The following is a 24,970-nucleotide window of genomic DNA, read 5'->3' as shown; positions in this document are numbered from 1 at the left end:
TTAATTGTTGTCTTCATTTTCTGATTCACTATCACTCTCCTGGTAAAATGAGATTGTTGCCTGCACTGGGAAATTCGCCAACAAATGAGCTGCATCTTCATATAAATAATCAAACTGTTTTGATTTTGGCCAGAGAAGTCTGTGAAAAAGGAGGAAGAATAGTGTTTCAATGTTCTGCACTGTCTGATCTGGCCACATTTTCATTTCTAATGATAGTCGCTGATAAACCAGAGGATGTTCCTCATTAGTGATAATGGGAACTGCAGATGCTGGAGAATCCAAGATAATAAAATGTGAGGCTGGATGAACACAGCAGGCCCAGCAGCATCTCAGGAGCACAAAAGCTGACGTTTCGGGCCTAGACCCATCAGAGGAAGCTCTGATGAAGGGTCTAGGCCCGAAACGTCAGCTTTTGTGCTCCTGAGATGCTGCTGGGCCTGCTGTGTTCATCCAGCCTCACATTTTATTATCTTCGATGTTCTTCATTAGTTATCCTGCATTCCATGCCCTCAGATATCTCGAAGTTTAAATGCACATCTTCATACATATTCTCCTTGCTGCTTCACAGCTGTACTGAAACTCTGCTTCTCTGATGCTGGCTCCTTGGACGTTTCTCCCTCACTTCCCCTTCCCTCCTGCTGTCTCCTTCCCTGTCCCTCCCTACCAGCTCCCATGTTCCTCCTCTGTCCTTCCCTCATCTCTACTTTCTCCCACTCTCCTTTCTTCCCTGTCACTTCTTCCCTCACCCTTTCTCACTGTTATATGTTCACACTATTTGTAAAGAAATAGGGACAAATTGCTATGAGTATGTACATTAAGGATGGCACATTCACTGTCAAACTGCAATCATGTGCCGAGTAACAACTGATCAGCATATTTACTTTTCTGGATGTAGCCGCTGTTGCTTTGGCAGAAACATAGCAACCTATTTGTCCATTGCAACATTCCATGAACAATGTAAGCGTGAGCATCGAATGCAGAAATAAAAACTCTCCTCTCCCCACACTCAAACTCAAACTGCCCATTATATACTGACTTGAGGACTGTTGGGATGATACTTACAAAAATGTGCTTCTTGATGAAACGTTGACCCTTCGTCACAAGTTTCTATTGAAATTGCTAATCAGTTCACTTGGGATGGAGCATCTTAAACATGCCTTATCCCTCTCCCACCAAAGCCATAAGACTGGTGGGTTTGCTCCTCACCATTGGTGGATCCTTGATGTGGTCAATCATGGAGGTCATGGCTGGATCTAACATCACAATTCTACCAGGATTGGCCACACCTAGTGGATACTCAAAGCTTTGGTATCTTAACTCAGGTAGGAAGGCTGACATGGGACAGAGGATCAGCATGTGTAGGTCTTGTGTCCCAGTGAGAGTCTTATTCTAGTGAGGAAGGAGAGAAAGTAGGGGTTTGGAGTAACAAGGTCATTGTTCACTGATGCCTATCATGTTTAGACTGGGCACCAAATACGTGCCCTCGACCACATCTCTCGTTTCCCGCAACTCAGCCCTCACACCCTCCCTGCAACAACAAAGACAGAATTCTCCTCGTCTTCAGGTGCCACCCCAGCAACCTTCGGATTCAAAGCATCTTCCTCTGCCACTTCTGCCACCCACAATCTGACCCCACTACCAAGCACAATTTTCCCTGCCCACACTTATCTGCCTTCTAGAGTGATTGCGCTCTGTGACTCCCTCGTCTGCTCCACACTCCCCCCACCATCTCTGGCACTTTCCCCTGCAACTGCAGGAAGTATTACACCTGTCCCTATACCTCCACCCTCTCACCCCCCCATCCCAGGCCCCAAGGAAACCTTCCACATTAAACAGATCTTCACCTGCACATCTGTTAATGTGGTATAATGTGTCCACTATTTCCGATGTGGCCTCCTCTACACGGGGAAACCAAGCAGAGTCTTGGAGACCACTTTGTGGAACACCTATATTCAGTTTGTGATAAAAGACTACACCTCCCAATCACAAACCATTTCAACTCCCCCTCCCATTCCTTGGGAGTCATGTCCATCTTGATGCAGCCTGAAGGCTGAAGGAAAAGCACCTCATATTCCGCTCAAGAACCCTGCAGACTGGTGGTCTTAATATGGACCTCAAGCTTCAAAATCTCCCCACCCCTGACCTCATCCCAAGACCAGCCCATCTCATCCCTGCCTCATTGACCAAGCCCCCACCCCAACTTCCTACCTACTAGCCTCATCCCCGCCTCCTTGACCTATCCATCTTTCCTCCCACCTACCTGCCCCTCGCTCCTCACTGACCAACCCCCATCCCAATTCCCTACCTCCACACCTGTACTGGATTCATCCCTGCCTCCTTGACCTGTCTGTCTTCTCTCCACTTATCTGCTCCTCTATCCACCTTCCATCATTGCCTCCCCCTCTAATTATTATTTCAGAGACCCCCTTCCCTTCCCCATTTCTGAAGAAGGGTCCAGACCCGAAACGTCAGCTTTCCTGCTCCTCTGATGCTGCCCAGCCTGCTGTGGTCATCCAGGTCTACACCGTGTTTCCCCACATGGCTAGTCAGCTATTTGTTCTCACAATTCTTTCCTCCTGAAAAGTGAGCAGCACAATTAAATTCCTGTGGAGTACTTACTTGACAGGGTGTCGGAATGTCGGGACTTTGTCAGCACTGGGTGTATGCCGAGTTCGCTCGCTCTCTGAGACAGTCAGCTGCAACAGAAAGGTTAGAACTTTGTGGCTGCAATAAATACCACATCCTTTATACTAAAAAACAAGTAGTGCTGGAAATACTCAGCATCTGTCAGGAAAGAAACAGTGACTGGTAAAGCTGAATCTGATTCTTTTTCAGAATCACATTCTTCATCTTTGCCTTATGGTCTTAGATGCACCTGAGGTTCTGACAATGTAGAGATATCCATCTGGGGCAAGACGTGGAGTATTGCACACATACCTGTACTGAGCACCACTCACCCATTCTCCCTGGGTTTATGAGCTGTGCTTTAAGGAGATGTACACAGTAGAGTTCCTGCGTGAACCCATGTGTTTGGAGTCTGGGGTGAGCTAGCAGTGGTATTGAAGGAGGAAAGAGAGAGTACCTTTCTCACAGCCACTCCCTACTGAGTAACAGCACAGCAGGTCTCCTGGTTAGTGCTGGTCTCTGAATTACAGTGTGAACTAGATGGGAATGCCCATTCCTTATCAACATCCAGTCAGGCCCATCAGCTGATGATAGCATTTGACTCAGCCATGAGCCTCACCATTGATGTTCACCATTCACAATGAAGGTGTATCATGGAAGGTGTGGTGTTAGAGGGCGGAAGATGAAGAAGAAGCAGAAAAAGAAAGTATTGGAAGATGTTGCAACACACTGGCTAAGTTGGGGGGGGCGGGGAGCGGGTGGAGGAAGAGAGAGAGAGAAACATTGTGGAACCAAACTTACTATTGTCATCTGTCTTTGCTGTTCCCTTGCAATATCTCTGGGCGTGATTAGCCATGGTCTCCAAATACTGACAGCACTGTCAATAGTAACATAACCAATAGGGTTAAGAAAGCATAGGACAGCAGATTTGAAGAGTTCAGTACAATCAGAAACTTGTAAACTCTACTTCAGCATGTATACAACAACAGCCAGAATTTGTACTACTTCAGCGTTGTTTTACTTATTTTCTTTTTATTCTTTCATGTGATGTAAGCTTCACTGGCAATACTGGCACGTATTTTCTGTCTGTAGATGTTCTTGAACTAAGGGGCTTGTTCAGCCATTTCAAAGGGCAGTTAAGAGTCAACCACATTTCTGTGGGTCTGAAGTCATTTATAAGGGAAAGGATGGCAGCATGCTTGCTCAAATGAACATTAGTGAACTGGGTGCTTTTTTTAAATCAACAAGCAACTAAAGTTGTCCTCATCACTATCACTGAGACAAGCTTTACAATTGCAGATTTATTAACTGAAATGAAATTCCACCAGCTGCTGTGGTTGCAACTGAAGCCTTGTGTTACTAGGCCACAAGTCAAAACCCTATGCCACCATTTTCCCCTTCAACCATCTATTTGATCATTTCCATGGTCTCCATGGCTGGGCTCCTGAATTATCACCATGTTCTGAGTCTGAGCTGCCCCAAAACTGTGTCTGTGGCTCAGTGGTTTGCACTGTGGCCTTTTACTTGAACTCATGGGTTCAAGTCTCATAACTCAGTCTGACTCATCAAGTGGAAGAATTGAGGGGGCACTGCACAGAGGTATCATCTTTTGGATGAGATGTTATCACTTTGGAAAGAAAATGACAGTTTTTACTGGTGTCCTGAATATTAACCAATATCACTGAGGCTGATTATCTGTTCAATCTCACATTCCTGTTTCTGGGGCTTTCTGTGCTCATATTAATTTCCTGCTTGCCAACATTACTTCTTTGGCTGTAAAGTGCTTTCAGCCACCCTGGGGTTGAGGAAACCTGTAGACTACACTATTTCCTTCATATTCATAGGGTACACATCAAAAGGACTGGTGTTACACTCCCAGGAAGCTCTAGTGGGGCTTTAACATGTCACCAGATTAGCAAACAATTGTCACATGATAAACTATTCTCTACCATATCACCAGAGTCAAACTGTTTGTAACTTAAACTCACTGATGGTTCAGTTGTTACGAACTGAGGTAACCAGAGCAGTTAATAGCAGCTTCATGGCTTTAATCCTTGTCCTGATTAGAATGACTTCCCATTCAAGACATCACTCAGAAGTACAAACAGTGGACTGAGAACTCAAGAGGGGATTCATCCAGCTTTCCTGTTGGTCATTGTTAATGGATTCTTGCGAACGTATCCCTGGCCGTACGTTGGGTCATGACAATTACAGAAACGGTTAAACATGAATAGGCCATGCGGCCCATCGAACCTACGATTAGATTCCCTACAGTGTGGAAACAGGCCCTTCGGCCCAACAAGTCCACACTGCCCCTTGAAGCATCTCACCCAGACCCATTCCCCTATAAGCCACACACCCCTGAACACTGCGGGCAGTTTAGCATGGCCGATCCACCTAGCCTGCACATCTTTGGACTGTGGGAGGAAACCGACGCAGGCACGGGGAGAATGTGCAAAAGACGAGGCTGCGATCGAGCCCGGGTCCCTGGTGCTGAGAGACAGCAGTGCGAGCCACTGAGCCACCGTGCCGCGCCTACGCTGCCACTCAATTTGTAACCATTCTGCACCTCAACTCCAATTGGCACCTCATGGTCCAATAGACTCATTTCCTAACTTTTTGAGAGAGGAGATTCCAGGTTTGTATCAGCCTGCGCACAGACGGTCCTTCTTGAGTTCACTCCTGAGTAACTCAACTCTGGTTTTAAGATTGTTCTGAACTCCAATCGCGGTTCCCATTATGTTAAATTCTTCAATCGGTTCACGCCTCAACCGTCTTAAGAGAAACAAACCAAGGCTAACAAACCTGACCTCTAAACCCTTGAAAGCCTGGTGTAATTCTGGTGGACTGGGACAATCCCCTTCAACGACAACTATACCCTTCCTGAGGTACTAACCCCAAACTGAAGTCATGACTCTAAATGTAAAACTGCAGCATCACTTGCCTCTTTGTATTTCATCCTCTACAGATAAGGGGCATCCTTGTGCTAGGCTTTTTATTACTTCTTGCACCTGTTCTGGAATTTACAGTGATGTGTAACCCCTAACTCTCGTTGCTCCTCTAAAGATCCCAAACTCTAGCTATTAAAGAAAATATCTGATTTGTTCTGCATCATATTTCTGTACATTGAACTCCGCCTGCCAGTTTTTCCTTTACTCTGCTCACTGTGTGTGTCTCTCTCTCTCCGGGCGCCTGTCAACTTGGCGTCATCAGAAACTTGGACATAAAACTCTCTGCACCTTCATCTGAGTGAATCACTGAGGGGAGGAGCGGGAATTCCTCGGACTGCCCCCTGTGGAGGGGAGCTGTAGCTTTCACATCATACTGAACAGACTAATACGTAAAATAGAGATAGAAATCTCCCTCAGCACTGCTCACAGACACCACCCACAGCTCAGAGAGAAGACAGAGGGTATTCGCTTCCAGAAGGCGTGTCCCCTTGGGTAACTTTGTTAAACTCAGCCTCAACTGCAGTCCGTTCGATGCCATCACACACGGACCACAGCAAACCAAGCGCTTTCGGGTTTCCCTGTCGGTGGCGCTGGGATTCCTACCTTGGTCCCCCCGGGTACTGACCACTGGGACAGTGCAGACAGGGACAGGGCTGGCTCCGGGCTCCTGACGCTCCATTCCCCTCCATCTGGGATGATACCTCGCTGGCTGCGGCGCTGATATTTCCCCAGCGGCGGCGGCGGCTGCTACTTCCTGGGGATCAGATGGGAATCGGATTGAACCTGTGTTGTTGCTCTGCCCTTTTATCCAGAGGCTACCCCCCACCCGCAGGCTCGCTGTGGAAGCGGATAGGCTGCTGGCTCGGGGTTTTCCCTTGCGATGAATTCAGTGGTTGACCTGCTTGTGTCAACAATGAGGGTAAGGGGGCCAAATGCTGGCCGCTGTGGGCCTCAGCTCCAGGCTTTCGACATCCCCTGCAGAAAGCAGGAGGGAGAGTGTCACGCAGCGGGGGGGGGGGGGGGGGGGGAGGGGGCTGGGGATGGCTCCAGACTGTCACCTCTTGACACACTTTCCCAGCCCGTCCATCATTAACGGGCAGCGATGAGAAACTGTCAATCCTCACACCTCACAGCGTGCCGGGCTGCTGCTTGCTCCCAGGCTCAGGGAGACCAGGCTGAACATTGAGCAATCTGAGGGTGAGCTCAGATTCCGAGCCCCAAAACGCTCCAAAGTCGCAAAGAGGAAATCTTCAAATGAACAGCGGAACATGTGATAGATTGCTGCTTTATTGGGTTAGAATGTATTCCCTGATGAATTTTAACCTGGTGAAGTTTTATTAACACAAGTGTGTTCCCTTCCACACCCCCAACCAGACACTTCATTTCAAAAATATACTTTATTCATAAAAATATCTTTATATACACAAACAGTCCCTAAAACAGTTCTGTTCATAGTAGCATACAAATAAAAGAAACATTGGAGGTTGACTCACCCCACAAACAAAACACATTTTAATAAAGGTGTCAAGTCCTCAGCCAATAGCCCAACTTCCAACCATATCCAACTATCTCCTCCTTTCAGTGGTGCGAACTGTGTCAGGACAAGAATATTTAACCCTTAACAAAAACAGAAACTGCTGGAAAAGCTCAGCAGGTCTGGCAGCATCTGTGGAGAGAAATCAGTTAGTGTTTCCGGTGCAGTGACGTTTCCTCAGATTGTTTAACCCTGTCTCCTCTCGCTGCCCAGTGTCGCTGTTACCCTGGTCAAAAATCACACAACACCAGGTTATATCTCCTCCCTACCTCCCCACCTATACTCTCCTCTCCACCTTTCTTCTCCTCTATCCATCTTCGATCCGCCTCCCCCTCTCTCCCTATTTATTCCAGAACCCTCACCCCATCCCCCTCTCTGATGAAGGGCCTGGGCCCGAAACATCAGCTTTTGTGCTCCTGAGATGCTGCTTGGCCTGCTGTGTTCATCCAGCTCCACACTTTGTTAACTTGGATTCTCCAGCATCTGCCGTTCCCATTATCTCTGACCAGGTTATAATCCACTGGGTTTATTTGAAGACACAGGTTTTCGGAGTCTCGCTACTGACACCTGAAGAAGGGGCGAGGCTCCGCAAGCATGTGTCTTCAAACAAACCTGTTGGACTATAATCTGGTGTTGTGTGATTTTTGACATTGACCACCCCAGTCCAACTCCGGCACCTCCACATCCTGTTACCCTGGGCACTGGACAGTTCTGAAGGAGGATCCTGATCAAGGAGTTTTGAATCTTGAACAAAGTTTAAAAAAGATGGCGAATCGTGACAATGGGTATGAGTTTTGTTTGAAATGTTTTGATTTTTTTAGGGGCTAGTTCAACCAATTCCATCTGGATTGCGCTAATACTCCCCGACAGTGAGCAGAACACCAAGACCTGAGCACGGGAGATGGGGAAGGGGTGAGGTCCGGCGCTTAGAGTTGTTTTAGGATTTGGAGGTTTCTAATGTTGCTGCCGCCGAAGGTGTTACCTCTCTGGGGAAGAAGCGGCCCCAGCTTGATGTGAATCACTACCTGTTCCAGCCCTCAGTGCCCAGCTTTCTGTCTCGGCCCAGTCACGTCACCCTGCTCCAAAGGCCATTTTCTGGTCATGGTCAGTGGGAGTCCCATACTGGGGGTCAACTGTTCATAGCAAATATTATCAATGGGAACCTGATAGATACCCGTCCTCCCAACTCTATCCAGACGAGAAGTGCACTCTCCCAGAATCCTGGAATTGTTATGGTGCAGAAGGAAACTGTTAGGGCATAGTGGCCTTGTCTATTCTATTCACCAGTCTCCAGTCTTTTCTCCACATCTTTGCACATCATTTCTATCCAAATACATATCCAATGTCCTCTTGAATGCCTCAGTTGAGCTTCCTACCATCACCTTTCCAGTGCATTCCATACCCTAACTACTCCCCGTGTGTAAAATATTTCTCTCACACATCACTTGTTTCATTTGCACATCATCTTAAATCTATGTTCTTCTGTTTCTGTTTCTTTTACAAGTGGAAACAGCTTCACCCCATCTACTCTGTCCAGTCTGAAAACTTCAATCAGATCTCCTCTCTTTAGTCCAGGGAGAACAATTCCAACTTCTTCAGTCTATCCTCATCCTGAAGCTTCTCATCCCTGGAAGCATCCTTGTAATTCACTCTCTCCAGTACATTCACACCTTTCCTATAATGTGGTGCCCACAACTGTACACAACACTCCAGCTGAGGCCTAACAAGTGTATTGTACGTGCTGGACATCATAGGTCTGCAAGGCTCCTGACGTAAAAAAAGGACAATCTTGCATTTGTAAACAAGTTACCGGGATGTCCCAAAACAGCCCATAGGCACTTTTCAAAGTGGAGTCCCTGTTACAATGTAGGAAATGTGACAGTCGATTTCTTCACAGCAGGATCCTGCAAGAAACAAAGCAATAAAAATCAGGTCATCTTATGTTGTGATCGTTGGTTGTGAAATAATAATATTATGTAAACTATTTGAATTACTTTATTCGGCTTCTTGACAAGATACAAAGTTGACAGATTTGTTCAACAAATCAAGGGGAGTTTTTAGTAACGGAATTTTGCTTAACAACCAGTTAATAGGTTATGAAGGACATGAAGTCTTTACTTCCTGGGGCCATTATTCTGGTCTGCCCTGATTCTTCCTTATTCTGTAAAACTGAATGAATGAAAGATGGTTTATTGTCACTTGTACTGTACAATCAGCAGCACAGTAAAATAAAGTGAAAAGCTTCAACTGTTGTCACAATCTGGCACTATTTGAACATTTTAAGAATAAAAAGAATGAAAAGATGAAGCTGAATAAGTCCATCTTCATTTCCGCTGCCCTCACGATGAATGCTGAGACCTCAACTGGCTAACGCTCCTCTGATGCCTGTGCCAGAGCCACCAATGTCAGAGTTGCAACGCTTGAGATGCCATCTCTTCATCATTGGGCCTATCTTGCTAATGGGCCGCCGATGCTGGGTGCCTTGCTGGACCCACACTCAACCCGCAACCAGGAACCCCTGGCTCCACTGCCGCTGCGGTCCTCCACCTCTCTGATAACCAGGAGAGCCTGGCTCCAGGCCGACCACAACCAGAAGCTGCCGACACTGCCTCACCGATAACCTGGTGTTCCTGCTACAGGCCCACCACAACCAAGAGACCCTGGCTCCATTGTCGTGCCAAGCTATTGCCCTGCCAAGAGCCCCATTCGGCCTGCTCTTTACGATGTCACCTTCTCCACCACCACCATCAGGGAGAAGGTGAAGAAAAATGAGAATAAAGTAGGTTAAAAGGGTAAGTGAAGAAGGGAGGAATCACCATCTGGATCAGACAGGCTGAATGCTGCCTTCCTTGCCAGCGCTGCCATCTGTCAACTGGACTTTTTAGAGAAATTTTTTGTAATCCACATTTTGCTCCAAGGTCCATGATTTCTCCTCCCATATTTAGTAAAGATAATTAATTTTGATTCTCACTTTTTATACCATAATTACTACAATCAGTACAACAAAGACCTCCATAACGAAACAAAAATTCTACGGTGCAGCGCAATTGTTCTTACCACAGTCCTGTACTGCAGCGGCACTTTGACTGTGCAAACCCTTCAACATTGAGAAATCCCACCAGTAATGCCTCCACCCCATCCTCCAGATTCAATGGCAGGATAACAAATGCTGCAATCCTTTTTGAAGCAAGGCCTGTAAGCAATCAGGCTAAATGCCTGCAAAGCCAATTAAAATGGACTGGATACTGTGTCCAGGTGGCATAAAGTATCTCCCCACCATTTCTTGTGTTCTCAACTCTCAAATGGCCAGGGAGGACGACAAAGACATTCTGAAGACAGATCTTGAAGTACAGCAGCATTAAAATTAATGACATTGAGGAGCTCAATTATGATTGATCAAAATGGCAACATCATATTCTGAGTACAAACGCCTTAATGTTGAGGCAGAGCAGCAGCAGCAGCAGAGAAAGAAAGAAAAGAGAACACATGTTGCACTCCAGATCGCATGCCCTGGTGGAATACCCTGCCCCTTGTGTCTCAAGGTCTGCAGGTAAGTATCAATCTATTTAGTAATATGAAAATTGATCAAAGAAGCTCACAATCCTGAGTAGAGGTCATTCCTTAAGGAAAGGGACAGTCAATGATGAAGACATTCAACATACTCAAGAAGAGAGACCATCACCCAGCAGTGTCCAAGGAATTCCTCCGGGATCACATGGCAGTAAAAAGGCATCACAGTTGTGATATTTACCAGGCACCAAAATCAAGAGAATTGCAAGGAATAGCACCAAGAAAGCTGGACATGGCCTTTGTTGAACTCACATGAAGGTTACTGAAGTATCCTGCTGAAAGTTGGCTGCCCTCAGAAAAGTCACCTGTGCCACAATGACATGCAAGATGTGATCCTCCCTATTGGAACTAACACAGACCCTACCTCAGTGAAAACTGAGGCTGAACAAGGCTTTGTAATTGCACCAACTCACTTCTTCATTTTCTTTGCTGCAAAACTGCACTTCACTTCCAGAAAATTACCCAGAGGAGCAGACAGACAGGGCTGTCATATATTACTATAAACTTGGGCACATTCACAGAGAGTAATCCAAAAGCCCAATCTGCAGAACAGATGGGAAACTGTTCAATCTACATTGCCTCCAATCCTTAACAAAAGCTCTCCACTTTCAGACCAATTTCTGTATTTTTAGGAGACACCTCTCAACAAAGGCAGACATGGTTAAGAAAATTCACCATTGGTTCCAACATGCCAGCTCAGCTTTTGAGCGACATCTCAAAGATTAAAGGGCTTGGTTTTCTGAGAAGCCATGGCCCCCAAGTTCCGAGCCGCTTTGGAGACTTGGGAAACCTACAGCAGCTTCTAAAATTACTGGTGGATTACCTACTGTGGTGCTTTTATAAGACCCTCCAAAACCAGTCCTTCCCAAGCCCACTTATCCAACGGCAAGAAACTAATCACTCAAAACCAGCCTTACTTGGTGAGCACATTGTTTGTATTACCTGGCGCCAGATTCCTGAGGCAACTGAAATATACACAGAAAATGTTGGAGAAATTCAGCTCCATTACTGAACAAGAGTCATTCCGGACTTGAATTATTAACTCTGTTACTTTGTCTAGATGTTACCAAACCTGATGAATTTCTCCAGCACTCTCTGCGCTTGTTTCAGATTTCCATAAGACCATAAGACCATAAGACATAGGAGTGGAAGTAAGGCCATTCGGCCCATCAATTCCACTCCACCATTTAAATCATGGCTGATGGGCATTTCAACTCCACTTCCCTGCACTCTCCTCGTAGCCTTTGATTCCTTCTGAGATCAAGGATTTGTCGATCTCTGCCTTGAAGGCATCCAATGTCCCGGCCTCCACTGCCCTCCATGGCAATGAATTCCACAAGCCCACCACTGTCTGGCTGAAGAAATGTCATCTCATTTCAGTTTTAAATTTACTCCCTCTAATTTTAAGGCTGTACCCACGGGTCCTAGTCCCCCCGCCTAACAGAAACAACTTCCTAGCGTCCACCCCTTCTAAACCATACATTATCTTGTAAGTTTCTATTAGATCTTCCCTCAACCTTCTAAACTCTAATGAGTACAATCCCAGGATTCTTTGCCATTCATCATATGTTAAACCTACCATTCCAGGGATCATCTGTGTGAATCTCCGCCGGACACGCCCCAGGGCTAGTATGTCTTTCCTGAGGTGTGGGATCCAAAATTGGACACAGCATTCTAAATGGGGCCTGACTGGAGCTTTATAAAGCCTCAGAAGCACATCACTGCTTTTATATTCCAACCATCTCGAGATAAACGACAACATTACATTCGCTTTCTTAATTACGGACTCTACCTGAAAGTTAACCTTTAGAGAATCCTGGACCAACACTCCCAGATCCCTTCGCACTTCTGATTTGCAAATTTTCTCACCATTTAGAAAATAGTCCATGCCTGTATTCTTTTTTCCAAAGTGCAAAACCTCACATTTACTCACATTGAATTTCATCAGCCATTTCCTGGACCACTCTCCTAAACTGTCTAAATCTTTCTGCAGCTTCCCCACCTCCTCAGTACTATCTGCCTGTCCACCTATATTCGTATCATCGGCAAACTTCGCCAGAATGTCCCTAGTCCCTTCATCCAGATTATTAATGTATAAGGTGAACAGCTGCTGCCCCAACACTGAACCCTGCGGGACACCACTTATCACCGGTTGCCATTCCAAAAAAGAGCCTTTTATCCCAACTCTCTGCCTTCTATCAGACAGACAATTCTCAATCCAAGCCAGTGGCTCGCCTCAAACACCATGGGCCCTCACCTTGCTCAGCAGCCTCCCGTGAGGCACCGTATCAAAGGCCTTTTGGAAGTCTAGATAGATAACATCTACTGGGTTTCCCTGGTCTAACATATTTGTTACCTCTTCAAAGAAGTCTAACAGGTTTGTCAGGCACGACCTCCCCTTACTAAATCCGTGCTAATAAAATGTGAGGCTGGATGAACACAGCAGGCCAAGCAGCATCTCAGGAGCACAAAAGCTGATGTTTCGGGCCTAGACCCTTCATCAGAGAGGGGGATGGGGTGAGGGTTCTGGAATAAATAGGGAGAGAGGGGGAGGCAGACCGAAGATGGAGAGAAAAGAAGATAGGTGGAGAGGAGAGTATAGGTGGGGAGCTAGGGAGGGGATAGGTCAGTCCAGGGAAGACGGACAGGTCAAGGAGGTGGGATGAGGTTAGTAGGTAGGAGATGGAGGTGCGGCTTGGGGTGGAAGGAAGGGATGGGCGAGAGGAAGAACAGATTAGGGAGGCAGAGACAGGTTGGACTGGTTTTGGAATGCAGTGGATGGAGGGGAAGAGCTGGGCTGGTTCTGTGGTGCAGTGGGGGGAGGGGACGAACTGGGCTGGTTTTGGGATGCGGTGGGGGAAGGGGAGATTTTGAAACTGGTGAAGTCCACCTTGATACCATTGGGCTGCAGGGTTCCCAAGCGGAATATGAGTTGCTGTTCCTGCAACCTTCGGATGGCATCATTGTGGCACTGCAGGAGGCCCATGATGGACATGTCATCTAAAGAATGGGAGGGGGAGTGGAAATGGTTTGCGACTGGAAGGTGCAGTTGTTTATTGTGAACTGAGTGGAGGTGTTCTGCAAAGCGGTCCCCAAGCCTCCGCTTGGTTTCCCCAATGTAGAGGAAGCCACACCGGGTACAATAGATGCAGTATATCACATTGGCAGATGTGCAGGTGAATCTCTGCTTAATATGGAAAGTCATCTTGGGGCCTGGGATAGGGGTGAGGGAGAAGGTGTGGGGGCAAGTGTAGCATTTCCTGCGGTTGCAGGGGAAGGTGCGGGGTGTGGTGGGGTTGGAGGCAGTGTGGAGCGAACAAGGGAGTCACAGAGAGAGTGGTCTCTCCGGAAAGCAGACAAGAGTGGGGATGGAAAAATGTCTTGGGTGGTGGGGTCGGATTGTAGATGGCGTAAGTGTCGGAGGATGATGTGTTGTATCCGGAGGTTGGTGGGGTGGTGTGTGAGAACCAGGGGGATCCTCTTTCGGCAGTTGTGGCGGGGGCAGGGTGTGAGGGATGTGTTGCGGGGAATGCGGGAGACGTGGTCAAGGGCGTTCTTGACCACTGTGGGGGGAAAGTTGCGGTCTTTGACATACTTGGACATCTGGGATGTGCGTGAGTGGAATGCCTCATTGTGGGAGCAGATGTGGCGGAGGCGGAGGAATTGGGAATAGGGGATGGAATTTTTGCAGGAGGGTGGGTGGGAGGAGGTGTATTCTAGGTAGCTGTGGGAGTCGGTGGGCTTGAAATGGACATCAGTTACAAGCTGGTTGCCTGAGATGGAGACTGAGAGGACCTGGAAGGTGAGGGATGTGCTGGAGATGGCCCAGGTGAACTTGAGGTTGGGGTGGAAGGTGTTGGTGAAGTGGATGAACTGTTCGAGCTCCTCTGGGGAGCAAGAGGCGGCGCCGATACAGTCATCAATGTAGTGGAGGAAGAGGTGGGGTTTGTGCCTGGCTAGGTGCGGAAGAGGGACTGTTCCACGTAACCTACAAAGAGGCAGGCATAGCTGGGGCCCATGCGGGTGCCCATGGCCACCCCCTTTGTCTGTAGGAAGTGGGAGGAATCGAAAGAGAAGTTGTTGAGGGTGAGGACGAGTTCGGCTAGGCGGATGAGGGTGTCGGTGGAGGGGGACTGGTCGGGCCTGTGGGACAAGAAGAAGCTGAGGGCCTTGAGGCCATCTGCATGTGGAATACAGGTGTATAGGTACTGGACGTCCATGGTGAAAATGAGGTATTGGGGTCCAGGGAATTGGAAGTCCTGGAGGAGGTGGAGGGTGTGGGTGGTGTCACGGACGTAGGTGGACCAAAGGGGAGAAAATGGAGTCCAGATAGGTGGAGATGAGTTTGGTGGGGCAGGAACAGGCTGAGACGATGGGTCGACCAGGGCAGGCAGGTTTGTGGATTTTGGGAAGGAGATAGAAACGGGCCGTGCGGGGTTGGGGAATAATGAGGTCCGTGCTGACCTCATTTAAATCCATGCTGACTTGTTTTAATCTGACCCTGCACTTCCAGGAACTTAGAAATCTCATCCTTGACAATGGATTCTAGAATTTTACCAACTACTGAGGTTAGGCTAATCAGCCTATAATTTTCCATCTTTTGCCTAGATCCTTTCTTAAACAAGGGGGTTACAACAGCAATTTTCCAATCATCTGGGACTTTCCCTGACGCCAGTGACTTTTGAAAGAGCACGGCCAAACCTCCGCTATTTCCTCAGCCACCTCCCTCAGAACTCCAGGATGTAGCCCATCGGAGTCAGGAGATTTATCAATTTTTAGACCTTTTAGCTTTTCTAGCACTTTCTCTTTTGTAATGCCTACCATACTCAACTCTGCCCCCTGACTCTCCCTAATTGTTGGCATACTACTCATGTCTTCCACTGTGAAGACTGACGCAAAGCACTTATTAAGTTCTTCAGCTATTTCCTTATCTCCCATCACTAACTTTCCAGCATCAATTTGGAGCTGCCCAATATCTACTTTTGCCTCTCGTTTGTTTCTTGTATTGAAAGTAGCTTTTACTATCATTTCTAATATTACTAGCTAGTCTACCTTCATATTTGATCCTCTCCTTCCTTATTGCTCTCTTTGTTATCCTCTGTCTGTTTTTGGAGCCTTCCCAATCTTCCAATTTCCCAGTGCTCTTGTCCACTTTATAGGCTGTCTCTTTTTCTTTGATATATTTCCTGACTTCCTTTGTCAGCCATGACTGTCTAATCCCACCCCGGATAATCTTTCTTTTCTTTGGGATGAGTCTCTGTATTGTGTCCTCAGTTACACCCAGAAACTCCTGCCATTGTTGCTCTACTGTCTTCCCCGCTAGGCTCTGCTTCCAGTCGATTTTCATCAATTCCTCTCTCATGCCCCTGTAATTACCTTTATTTAACTGTAACACCATCACATCCGATTTTGCCTTCTCTCTTTCAAACTGCAGACTGAACTCTACCATATTATGATCGCTGCCTCCTAAGTGTTCCCGTACTTTAAGGTCTTTTATAAAGTCTGGCTCATTACATAGCACTAAGTCCAGAATAGCCTGCTCCCTTGTGGGCTCCATCACAAGCTGTTCCAAAAAGCCATCCTGCAAACATTCCATGAATTCCTTTTCTTTGGATCCACCGGCAACATTATTCACCCAATCCACCTGCATATAGAAGTCCCCTATGATCACCGTGACCTTGCCTTTCTGACATGCCCTATTTATTTCCCAGTGCATCTTGCGCCCATGGTCCTGATCACTGTTAGGAGGTCTGTACATAACTCCCATTATAGTGTTCTTGCCTTTGTGGTTCCTCAATTAATTTCCAGGATCTGCAGTATTTTACTTTAGTTTCCCTGGAGTAGCTGGTCTACACAAAATTCAGTTGCAACAGGAAACTCTGACAGGTACAACAGAAACAATGTCCTTATAAGTATCTCTACAGAGGGCAGATATAACCATTGACTCATGAGTGACCCCAGTCTGTGACTGACCAAAAGGGAGGGATGTTCATTTCGGAAGACATTAAACACACTGACAGATTTCATTGGGGTCATGCAGATGTGTAGTTGAAGTGCAGCGGGATTGAACATCCTAATCTTCACAAACCCTTCAAGCTCCACCTGACACATGTGGCAGAATCTAGTTTGTCGATTACACGTTGGACTCAGAAACTACTGAACTGGAGTGAAAGCAAGTCACCTTCAACTCTGCGAGGCTGCCAAAGAAGAGAGGACAAGCATACAATCAATAACTCATTTACTGTTACTTCAGAGGACTATTATAATAATAGTGAACATATCCTTAACTGCAATATATAAAGTTAAATAATGGGAATGACTTAATAGGCCTACATTTTATTTTATGTTTAAAACTTTAAATCAACACAATTTGAAATATGTAAACAGTCCAACTGTCTTTTTTGTGAAATGTATGGTTAAACAATGAAAGACAGGGAAAGTACAATTCAAAGTGATAAGGTGGTTTATCTAATTTCATGTTTTTGATTGTACTGATAAATGCTGATCTTAGTTTGTTACCAAAAATGTAACCAAAGAACAATTTAATTTTCCAGTTGGTCTGCATACCTTAGACTTTGTTAATTATAGCTCTGACTGTAACTATTGATTGCGTATAGATGGTCAGTTGATGCAACTGAGACTGATATATGGAGAATCTATTGATGTAAGTGTGAATGGTGTATTGATCACATTGACTGTGTTGTGAATGGTGCAGATCAATTGCTTTTACCAAATATGGTAGAAGAAAGCCTGGGAATCAGAAAGATTGAGGAGTAAAAAGGGCTCTCTGGAAGTGACCAAAACACATTTGTACAGTTTCAGAGAAGAAAAGAGATGGAAGAAGGAAGTCAGACCAGTCCTTAATAACATTGACCTAAATCAAAGCCGCCATAGAGCGTAATGGCATGTGTGACATGAAACAATTGCTTGGTTATTGAGTATTGCTCTAGTATTGCATAAATCCTCTTAATTTTTTACACCAAAAGTACTACCTGCCAACTTTGTGGCTTGTCAAAAACCCAGTTAAAGGTGGAAGTAATTTACATGAAGTAGAAAAAGGGCAGGGGTTTAAGATGCAAAACATGAACTGGTCTTATCTCTGAAACAATTTTAACCCCTCCTTACCAAACAACAACTTACATTTGTGTAGCACCTTTAATGTATTGGAACATTCTAAGATGTTTCATAGGAGAATTAAAAATCAAAATGTGACACTGAGACATGATGGCCAAAAGCTTGGTCAATAAATTAGGTTTTATTGACTATCTTAAGGAGCTAGAGGGAGATAGAGAAATGGAGAAGGGCACGGAGGCAATTCCAGATGATGATGGGTATACTGGGCTTCCTCACAACTTTCCTTCTGGTTTTATCTGATGACTTTGAGATTCATAAGATCATATTTATTTAGACCATCAATAGTCCGTTCCACCATTCAATGAAATCATGGCTGATTTGATAATCCTCAACTTGACTTTTCTGCTTTTCCCCATAACCCTTGATCCCTTACTGATTAAAAATCTATCTTTCTGAATATTCATAGTGCCCCAGTCTTGACAGCTCTCTGTGGTAAAGAATTCCATAGATCCATTATCCTATCAGAGAAAAAGTTCCTGCTCATCTTGGTCTGAAATCAGTGACCCCTTTATCTACATCTTTACATCTGTCTGCATCTCTACATCTATCCTATACAACTACCCTAAGAATCATATATGTTTCAATAAAGTCACCTCTCGTTATTCTAAACTCCAATGAGTACAGGCCCAACTTGCTCAAGCTGTCATAACAGAATCCCTCCAGTCCCAGAATCAGCCATGTAAACCTTCGCCAGACCGCCTTCAGTGACAGCATATCTTTTGTTAAATAAGAGGACCAAACTGTTCCCATTATTCTTGGTGCCAATTGAATAATGTTATGTTGCATAGCTTTAGCAAGACTTCTATATTTTTGTATTCTGTTACCTTTTGAAATAAAGGTCAACTTTCCATTTATCTTCTTACAATTCACATAAGGCATTTAACAAGGTTCTTCATGGTAGACTGGTTAGCGAGTTTAGATCACATGGAATACAAGGAGAACTAGCCATTTAGATACAGAACTGACTTGAAGGTAGAAGGCAGAGGGTGGTGGTGGAGAGCTGCTTTGCAGACTGGAGCCTGTGACCAGTGGTGTGCCAATAGGATTAGTGCTGGGTCCACTGCTTTTCATCATATATATAAATGATTTGGATATGAACATAGGAGATATGGTTAGTAAGTTTGTAGATGACACTAAAATCAGAGGTGTGGTGGACAGCGAAGAAGATTACCTCAGTGTACAGTGGGATATTGATCAGATGAGCCAATCGGCCGATGAGTGGAAGATGGAGCTTAATTTAGATAAATTTGAGCTGCTGCATTTTGGAAAAGCAAATCAGGGCAGGACTTATACACTTAATGGTAAGGTCCTGGGGAGTGTTGCTGAACAATGAGACCTTGGACTGCAAGTTCATATTTTGTTGAAAGTGGAGTTGCAGGTAGATAGGATAATGAAGAAGGCATTTGGTATGCTTGTTTTTATTGGCCAGTGCATTGAGTATAGCAGTTAGGAGGTCATGTTGCAATTGTACAGGACATTAGTTCGGCCACTTTTGGAATAGTGCATGCAATTCTAGTCTCCCTGCTATAGGAAGGATGTTGTGAAACTTGAAATATTTCACAACAGATTTATAATGATGTTTCCAGGGTTGGAGAATTTGAGCCGCAGGGAGAAGCTGAATAGGCTGGGGCCATTTTCCCTGGAGTGTTAAAGGCTGATGGGTGACCTTATAGTGGTTGATAAAATCATGAGTGGCATGGAGAGGGTAAATAGGCAAGGTCTTTTCCCCAGGGTAGGGGAGTCCAAAACTAGAGGGCATAGGTTTAAGTTGAGAGGGGAAACATTTAAAAGGGACTTCAGGGGCAACTTCTTCACACTGAGGGTGGTGTGTGTATGCAATGAGCTGCCAGAGGAAATGGTGGAGGCTGGTACAACAGTTCAAAGGCATCTGGATGGGTATATGAATAGGAAGAGTATAGATGGATATGGGCTAAATGCTGGCAAATGGGTCTAATTTATTTCGGATATCTGGTCAGTTTGGATGAGTTGGACCAAAGGGTCTGTTTCTGTGCTGTACATCTTTATGACTCTATGACTGTAATTGGATGCTAGCTTTTTGTCATTTATGTATGAGGACTCTCAAATCCCTTGGTTCAGAAGTTTTCTGTAGCCTTCTCAATTTCAATAATATTCAGCTCCTTTATTCTTCCTGCCAAAGTACATAATCTCACATTTTTCTGGAGAGTGGATGGGGACTGAGAATTACACTGCCCAATAAACACTAGCCCTGAATAAAAGATTTCCTGATTGGCTTTTGTAACTGTGAAGATGACTCCCAAATTTCTGATTAAATGTAACAATGCCAAAACCAACTTACATTTACACCGTTTCGTTAAGATGGAAAATGTCCGAATCTATTTAATCGGGGTGTTAATCACAGAGCAATGGCATCAACCAAAGAAAGAAATATTAGATAGGTGATCTTCTGGTCCAGTAATGTTTCCATTTTAAACTTTTTAATCTTGTCTTCAAACCCTTCCATTGACTCCTTCCTCAGCTCTTGCAGCCCCACAACCCTCTCCTTCTCCAGTTCTGCACATGCTGCGTTTAATCAGCCAAATATTGTGACCTGTACCCTTAGCCACTCAATTTCCATGCTCTGAAATCTCCGTTAAAACCAACATCTTGGATAATGCTTAGAGACAATAAGAACTGCTATTGCTGGAGTCTGAGATAACACAGTGTGGAGCTGGAGGAAAACAGACCTCTGCTCTGTTCCTCCAGCTCCACACTGTGTTATCTTGGATAACGCTTTTGGGTATTAGTCCCTAAAAATTTCCATGGGGGGTGGGTTAAATGTCAAATTTTGTTTGATTGTCTTACGACATCAGACATGTTACACAAAGGAGAGTTATTGTGTAATTCTGAATGGAAAAGTTTGGGGCAATCTGTAGCCGTCAGTCAGGCAGCTGACAGCAACAAGTAGAATCACAGAATTAAAGAGCAGCCCGTTGCACCATTCAATAAGATCACGGCTGATTTAGTTGGGGGTCTCAGCTCCATTGCCCTGTCTATCCCCACCTTGTCTGTAAAAATCTACCTAACTGGGCCTTGAATAAATATGATGATTCAGCTTCTACCACTCCCAGGGAACCAGAATTCCACACTCTCACTCTAAAAGAAAAATAATCTCCCGTTCGCCAGTTTAAAAGAGAAGGCTCTCAATTTTAAACTGTGCTTTCCCATTCTCGCCTACAAAATGAAACATCCTCCTAGTTCCCTCTCTGTCCAGGCCCCCGCGAGGATCTCATTGCTTCCAATTCTCAGTCTTGAAAACGCGAACGGGTAAAAACGCATGAGAGGCAAACAGTCTGGGTAAGTGGGGAATGTGAGTGAATAACTCTCTTTCGCTAACACACGCTGAGTAGGGCAGTACCGTTTGGGGAAGGACACAAACTGGAGAAGTGTCATATCTGACAGTCAGTCCCACATACTCTCTCACACCTCGCTCAACAATTTGGCTGCCAACAGACACGTGTTTATGTGCTAATATCTCTCAGTCAGTTAGGAATGCGTTTATTTTAAAATCGCTACACACACATATACACACACACACACAGCCTGGCCTCCTGCCCCGGTGCCAGTTTCGAACCGAGTGAATCGTCTTCCTGACATTCCCGAGGTTTGGATCTGTACTGGTCAGCCCCATCGCCCAGGCTCCTGGGCGACTGTAGTGATGGGTATTGGAGGTATCACCTATCCTCATATTCCGTGTCCCTGTGCGGGGTTTTGTTGTAATAAAAGGAATGACTCTCCTAGAGCAAGTTATCCAACTGAAGGAAAATCGTCCAGTCCCTGACAGCAGCCCCGCCCCCGCCCCGCCTCAGAGACACACACACGGAAGTTCACACCCCAGTCCATGGCAGGGGGAATGGTGACCCAGTTCTACATGAAAATCTGTGACCCTTCCTTGGGGCCAAACTGTGCAGACACATCCCATCAAACATCTCCAAGCTAGGTACAACACACGTTCAATAAACAGCAAAACTCTTCTCCTCATCATGCCTCATCCAATACTCCCAGCAACAATGTGCTATAGGACACAAACTTGGCAAAGTCAGAGAAGCAGGCACCAGTATTTTGGATGAGTTGAAGTTTACAAGGAGAGTGAGGGTTGGTGCAGGGTGACCAGGAGGGAGAGCATTGGGATAACCAATCTGCGTGAAAGTTTGCGGCAGACGATCAGATTGGAGTAAGTGTTTCCCTGAGGTGGAAGGAGACAGGTCTGGTAAGGATATGGGGTCTTCAGTTATGACACCATATTATTGCCAGGCATCAGGAAGTTGCCAGGGAGAGGGGTACTGGCTGGGGAACAGGGTTTATGGTGGAGACAACACAGTGTAGAACTGGATGAACACAACAGGGGCAGGAAAGTTGATGTCCCGGTTCCGGACTGAAAGCAACCGCTTTGGTTTGGGTCCCATGGCTCAGGAAGAGATCATTCAACCAATGTGAATTGCTGCTTTTAAAGTCTTGGGGGTCTGAATCCCAAAGCTTGCTGCTTTTTCACATCAGCCAGCCTTCCACCCCTTTTCAAGGACGAAGGATTACTTGTAATTTCTTTACCAAAGTGCAAGATGGGACACAGTCAGCAGGCCACTTTGGGATAAAGACTGAGTTGGAGAGAGTCAGGTGTATTGCTGTGAGGGGAGTGCGCGGTGTGGGGTTTGAAGCTGTAGTTGATGTTGGAAGTACTGCTCCGAAGATCTGTGCAATCCTCCCACTCAATCCTCTTGCATAACCCTGATTTCGATCATCCCACCAATTGCTGGCTGGCCCTTCAGCTGCTGGGTACTAAACTTGGGAATTCCTTCTCTAAATTTCAGAGTCTCTTTATTTCTCTCTCTAAGGAGGTCAGTAAAATCTCTCTGTCTAATCATGAATTTGGTCCTAATTTTTTTAGCAAGGTTCGAAGTCAAATGTTCTTTGATAACCTTGCTGTGAAGTGTCTTATTTCCCTGAATCTACCGCGTGGGTAAATTTAAGTTCTGAGGGGGAACAAGTTTGATTTTATTGAGTGGTTTTGAACCCAGACACTGTGCATGAGTCCTCTGATCGTGGACAGTTGTAAATCGAGCTCTCAGTATAAGGACGGAACTGATTGTTGCTCCCAGCACCTCGGCAGTAACCAGGGACTGGGAGGGGCAAAAGGCCTGGCGTCACCTACTGATGGGTTTACACCTTTTTCCCACACTTCAACATCACCTAGAGCTTAGACTGAGCCCTTTTCACACCCAGCCAAACCCCATCCTGCTGTTAGCTGCTCAGTTCTCAGAAAGACCTATACACCACACACACACACACACACACACACACACACACACACACACACAGTCATAGGGACTGACAAAGACACACACACACACGCTCACATACTGTTGTCTTCATGATACTGGATTCATGAGAGAATTGAATTAAATGGAATGGATTTGTGGCTGAGACTTATGATTGAGAGGGACAGATCTATTTAGGATTTAACCATGATCTAGTTAGAGTTTAAGGAGACACATGCTAAACTGATATTATTTACATTGTGATTATGTCAGCTCCGAATGTTATGTTATATTACAATGACTGATAGCAGAGTCCAAACATCCCATATTTGCTTCTTGTGCCAATCCTGAGGCAATCAAAAGATAATGATTTGGATAGAAATGACGTGCTGGGATATAGGGAAAAGACAGGAGATTAGCATTAGAGAATTGAGCTAGTGAAGGTATGAAGTGCCAAATGGCCTCTTTCTGCACTCTAACACTTCTGTGATTCTGTGAATTTTGACCAATTTTTCAAGTCAAATTGTATGAATACAAGTTGTATATTGTCTCTCTTTCAATCTTTTATTCTCTGATAACTTCCCCATCTTTCTCTTGAGCCGCCGTGTCTCTTTTTCTTTATCTCATTTTCTGTCATTGTCTCTCTCTTACTGCCACTATTTCTCTTTTTTCCTACACCTCTTTCCTTTCGTCTCTATTTCTAAACCTTTGTGGTTTTCTTTCTATCTCTATAAATGTCTCTGTTTCTGTCTTTCTCTGTCCCTGTCGTTCTCACTGTTTATTCTGGGCACATACTCTGATGTGCTATTTTAAATAGTGATCCACCACTTCCTGCCCCTTATGCACTCCAACACCTACCCAACAATTTGGTTCCAACAGTGAGCAGGAAACTCAGAGCCAGAGACTCTGTAAACACTGGTATTTTCATATGTTTGTCAGGTTTGGAACCCATTTGTCTTTTTGCTCTCAGTTACTGAGAAGATGGATTATATTTTGAGTAAAATCAGAGATACAAACTGCTAGTTAATGTTGGCTACATTAGTTCTAACTAAACAACAACAGGATGTGGAGGCCAGCAATCAACTCAGATTCATTGGACTATGCTGATAGATTCATAGAACATAGAACATAGAACATTACAGCACAGTACAGGCCCTTCGGCTCTCGATGTTGTGCCGGCCTGTCATACCGATCTCAAGCCCATCTAACCTACACTATTCCATGTACGTCCATATGCTTAACCAATGATGACTTCAATGTACCTAAAGTTGGCGAATCTACTACCATTGCAGGCAAAGCGTTCCATTCCCTTACTACTCTCTGAGTAAAGAAACTACCTCTGACATCTGTCCTATATCTTTCACCCCTCAATTTATAGCTATGCCTCGTGCTCGCCGTCACCATCCTAGGAAAAAGGCTCTCCCTATCCACCCTATCTAACCCTCTGATTATTTTATATGTTTCAATTAAGTCACCTCTCAACCTTCTTCTCTCTAATGAAAACAGCCTCAAGTCCCACAGCCTTTCCTCGTAAGACCTTCCCTCCATACCAGGCACCATCCTAGTAAATCTCCTCTGCACCCTTTCCAAAGCTTCCACATCCTTCTTATAATGCGGTGACCAAAACTGTACACAATACTCCAAGTGCGGCCGCACCAGAGTTTTGTACAGCTTCACCATAACCTCTTGGTTCCAGAACTCGATCCCTCTATTAATAAAAGCTAAAATACTGTATGCCTTCTTAACAGCCCTCTCAACCTGGGTAGCAACTTTCAATGATCTGTGTACATGGACACCGAGATCTCTCTGCTCATTTACACTACTAAGAATCTTACCATTAGCCCTGTACTTTGCCTTCTGGTTACTCCTACCAACGTGCATCA

The 24,970-nt window shown here is 45.4% G+C and overlaps 1 protein-coding gene across 1 annotated transcript; it reads right to left on the bottom strand.

Annotated features, from left to right (window-relative positions):
• On the bottom strand, positions 1-24,039 carry LOC125464890 (protein ripply1-like). The gene is made up of 5 exons (XM_059654430.1): positions 23,946-24,039; positions 6,180-6,330; positions 3,427-3,502; positions 2,620-2,696; positions 1-139 (listed from the first exon to the last, which is right to left on the bottom strand). The coding sequence occupies exons 1-5, from the start codon at positions 24,037-24,039 to the stop codon at positions 1-3; spliced, it is 537 nt and encodes a 178-aa protein (XP_059510413.1).
• Between the last annotated feature and the right edge of the window lie 931 nt (positions 24,040-24,970).

Source organism: Stegostoma tigrinum, chromosome 24 (genome assembly GCF_030684315.1).
Source record: "Stegostoma tigrinum isolate sSteTig4 chromosome 24, sSteTig4.hap1, whole genome shotgun sequence".
NCBI classification, from domain to species: domain Eukaryota; kingdom Metazoa; phylum Chordata; class Chondrichthyes; order Orectolobiformes; family Stegostomatidae; genus Stegostoma; species Stegostoma tigrinum.
Note: the sequence above shows the minus strand (reverse complement) of the source record. Positions and strands in the feature narration are given on the sequence as shown.

Bases quoted from the DNA above. Each gene is read 5' to 3' on its own strand.
- LOC125464890 (XM_059654430.1), bottom strand. From the start codon at position 24,039: ATGGGTTCCAAACCTGACAAACATATGAAAATACCAGTGTTTACAGAG. The intron at 6,331-23,945 runs GTAGGTGTTGGA...TCTGATCCCCAG, and splicing joins TGTTGGAACCAAATTGTTGG to GAAGTAGCAGCCGCCGCCGC. The intron at 3,503-6,179 runs GTAGGAATCCCA...TACTATTGACAG, and splicing joins CAGTACCCGGGGGGACCAAG to TGCTGTCAGTATTTGGAGAC.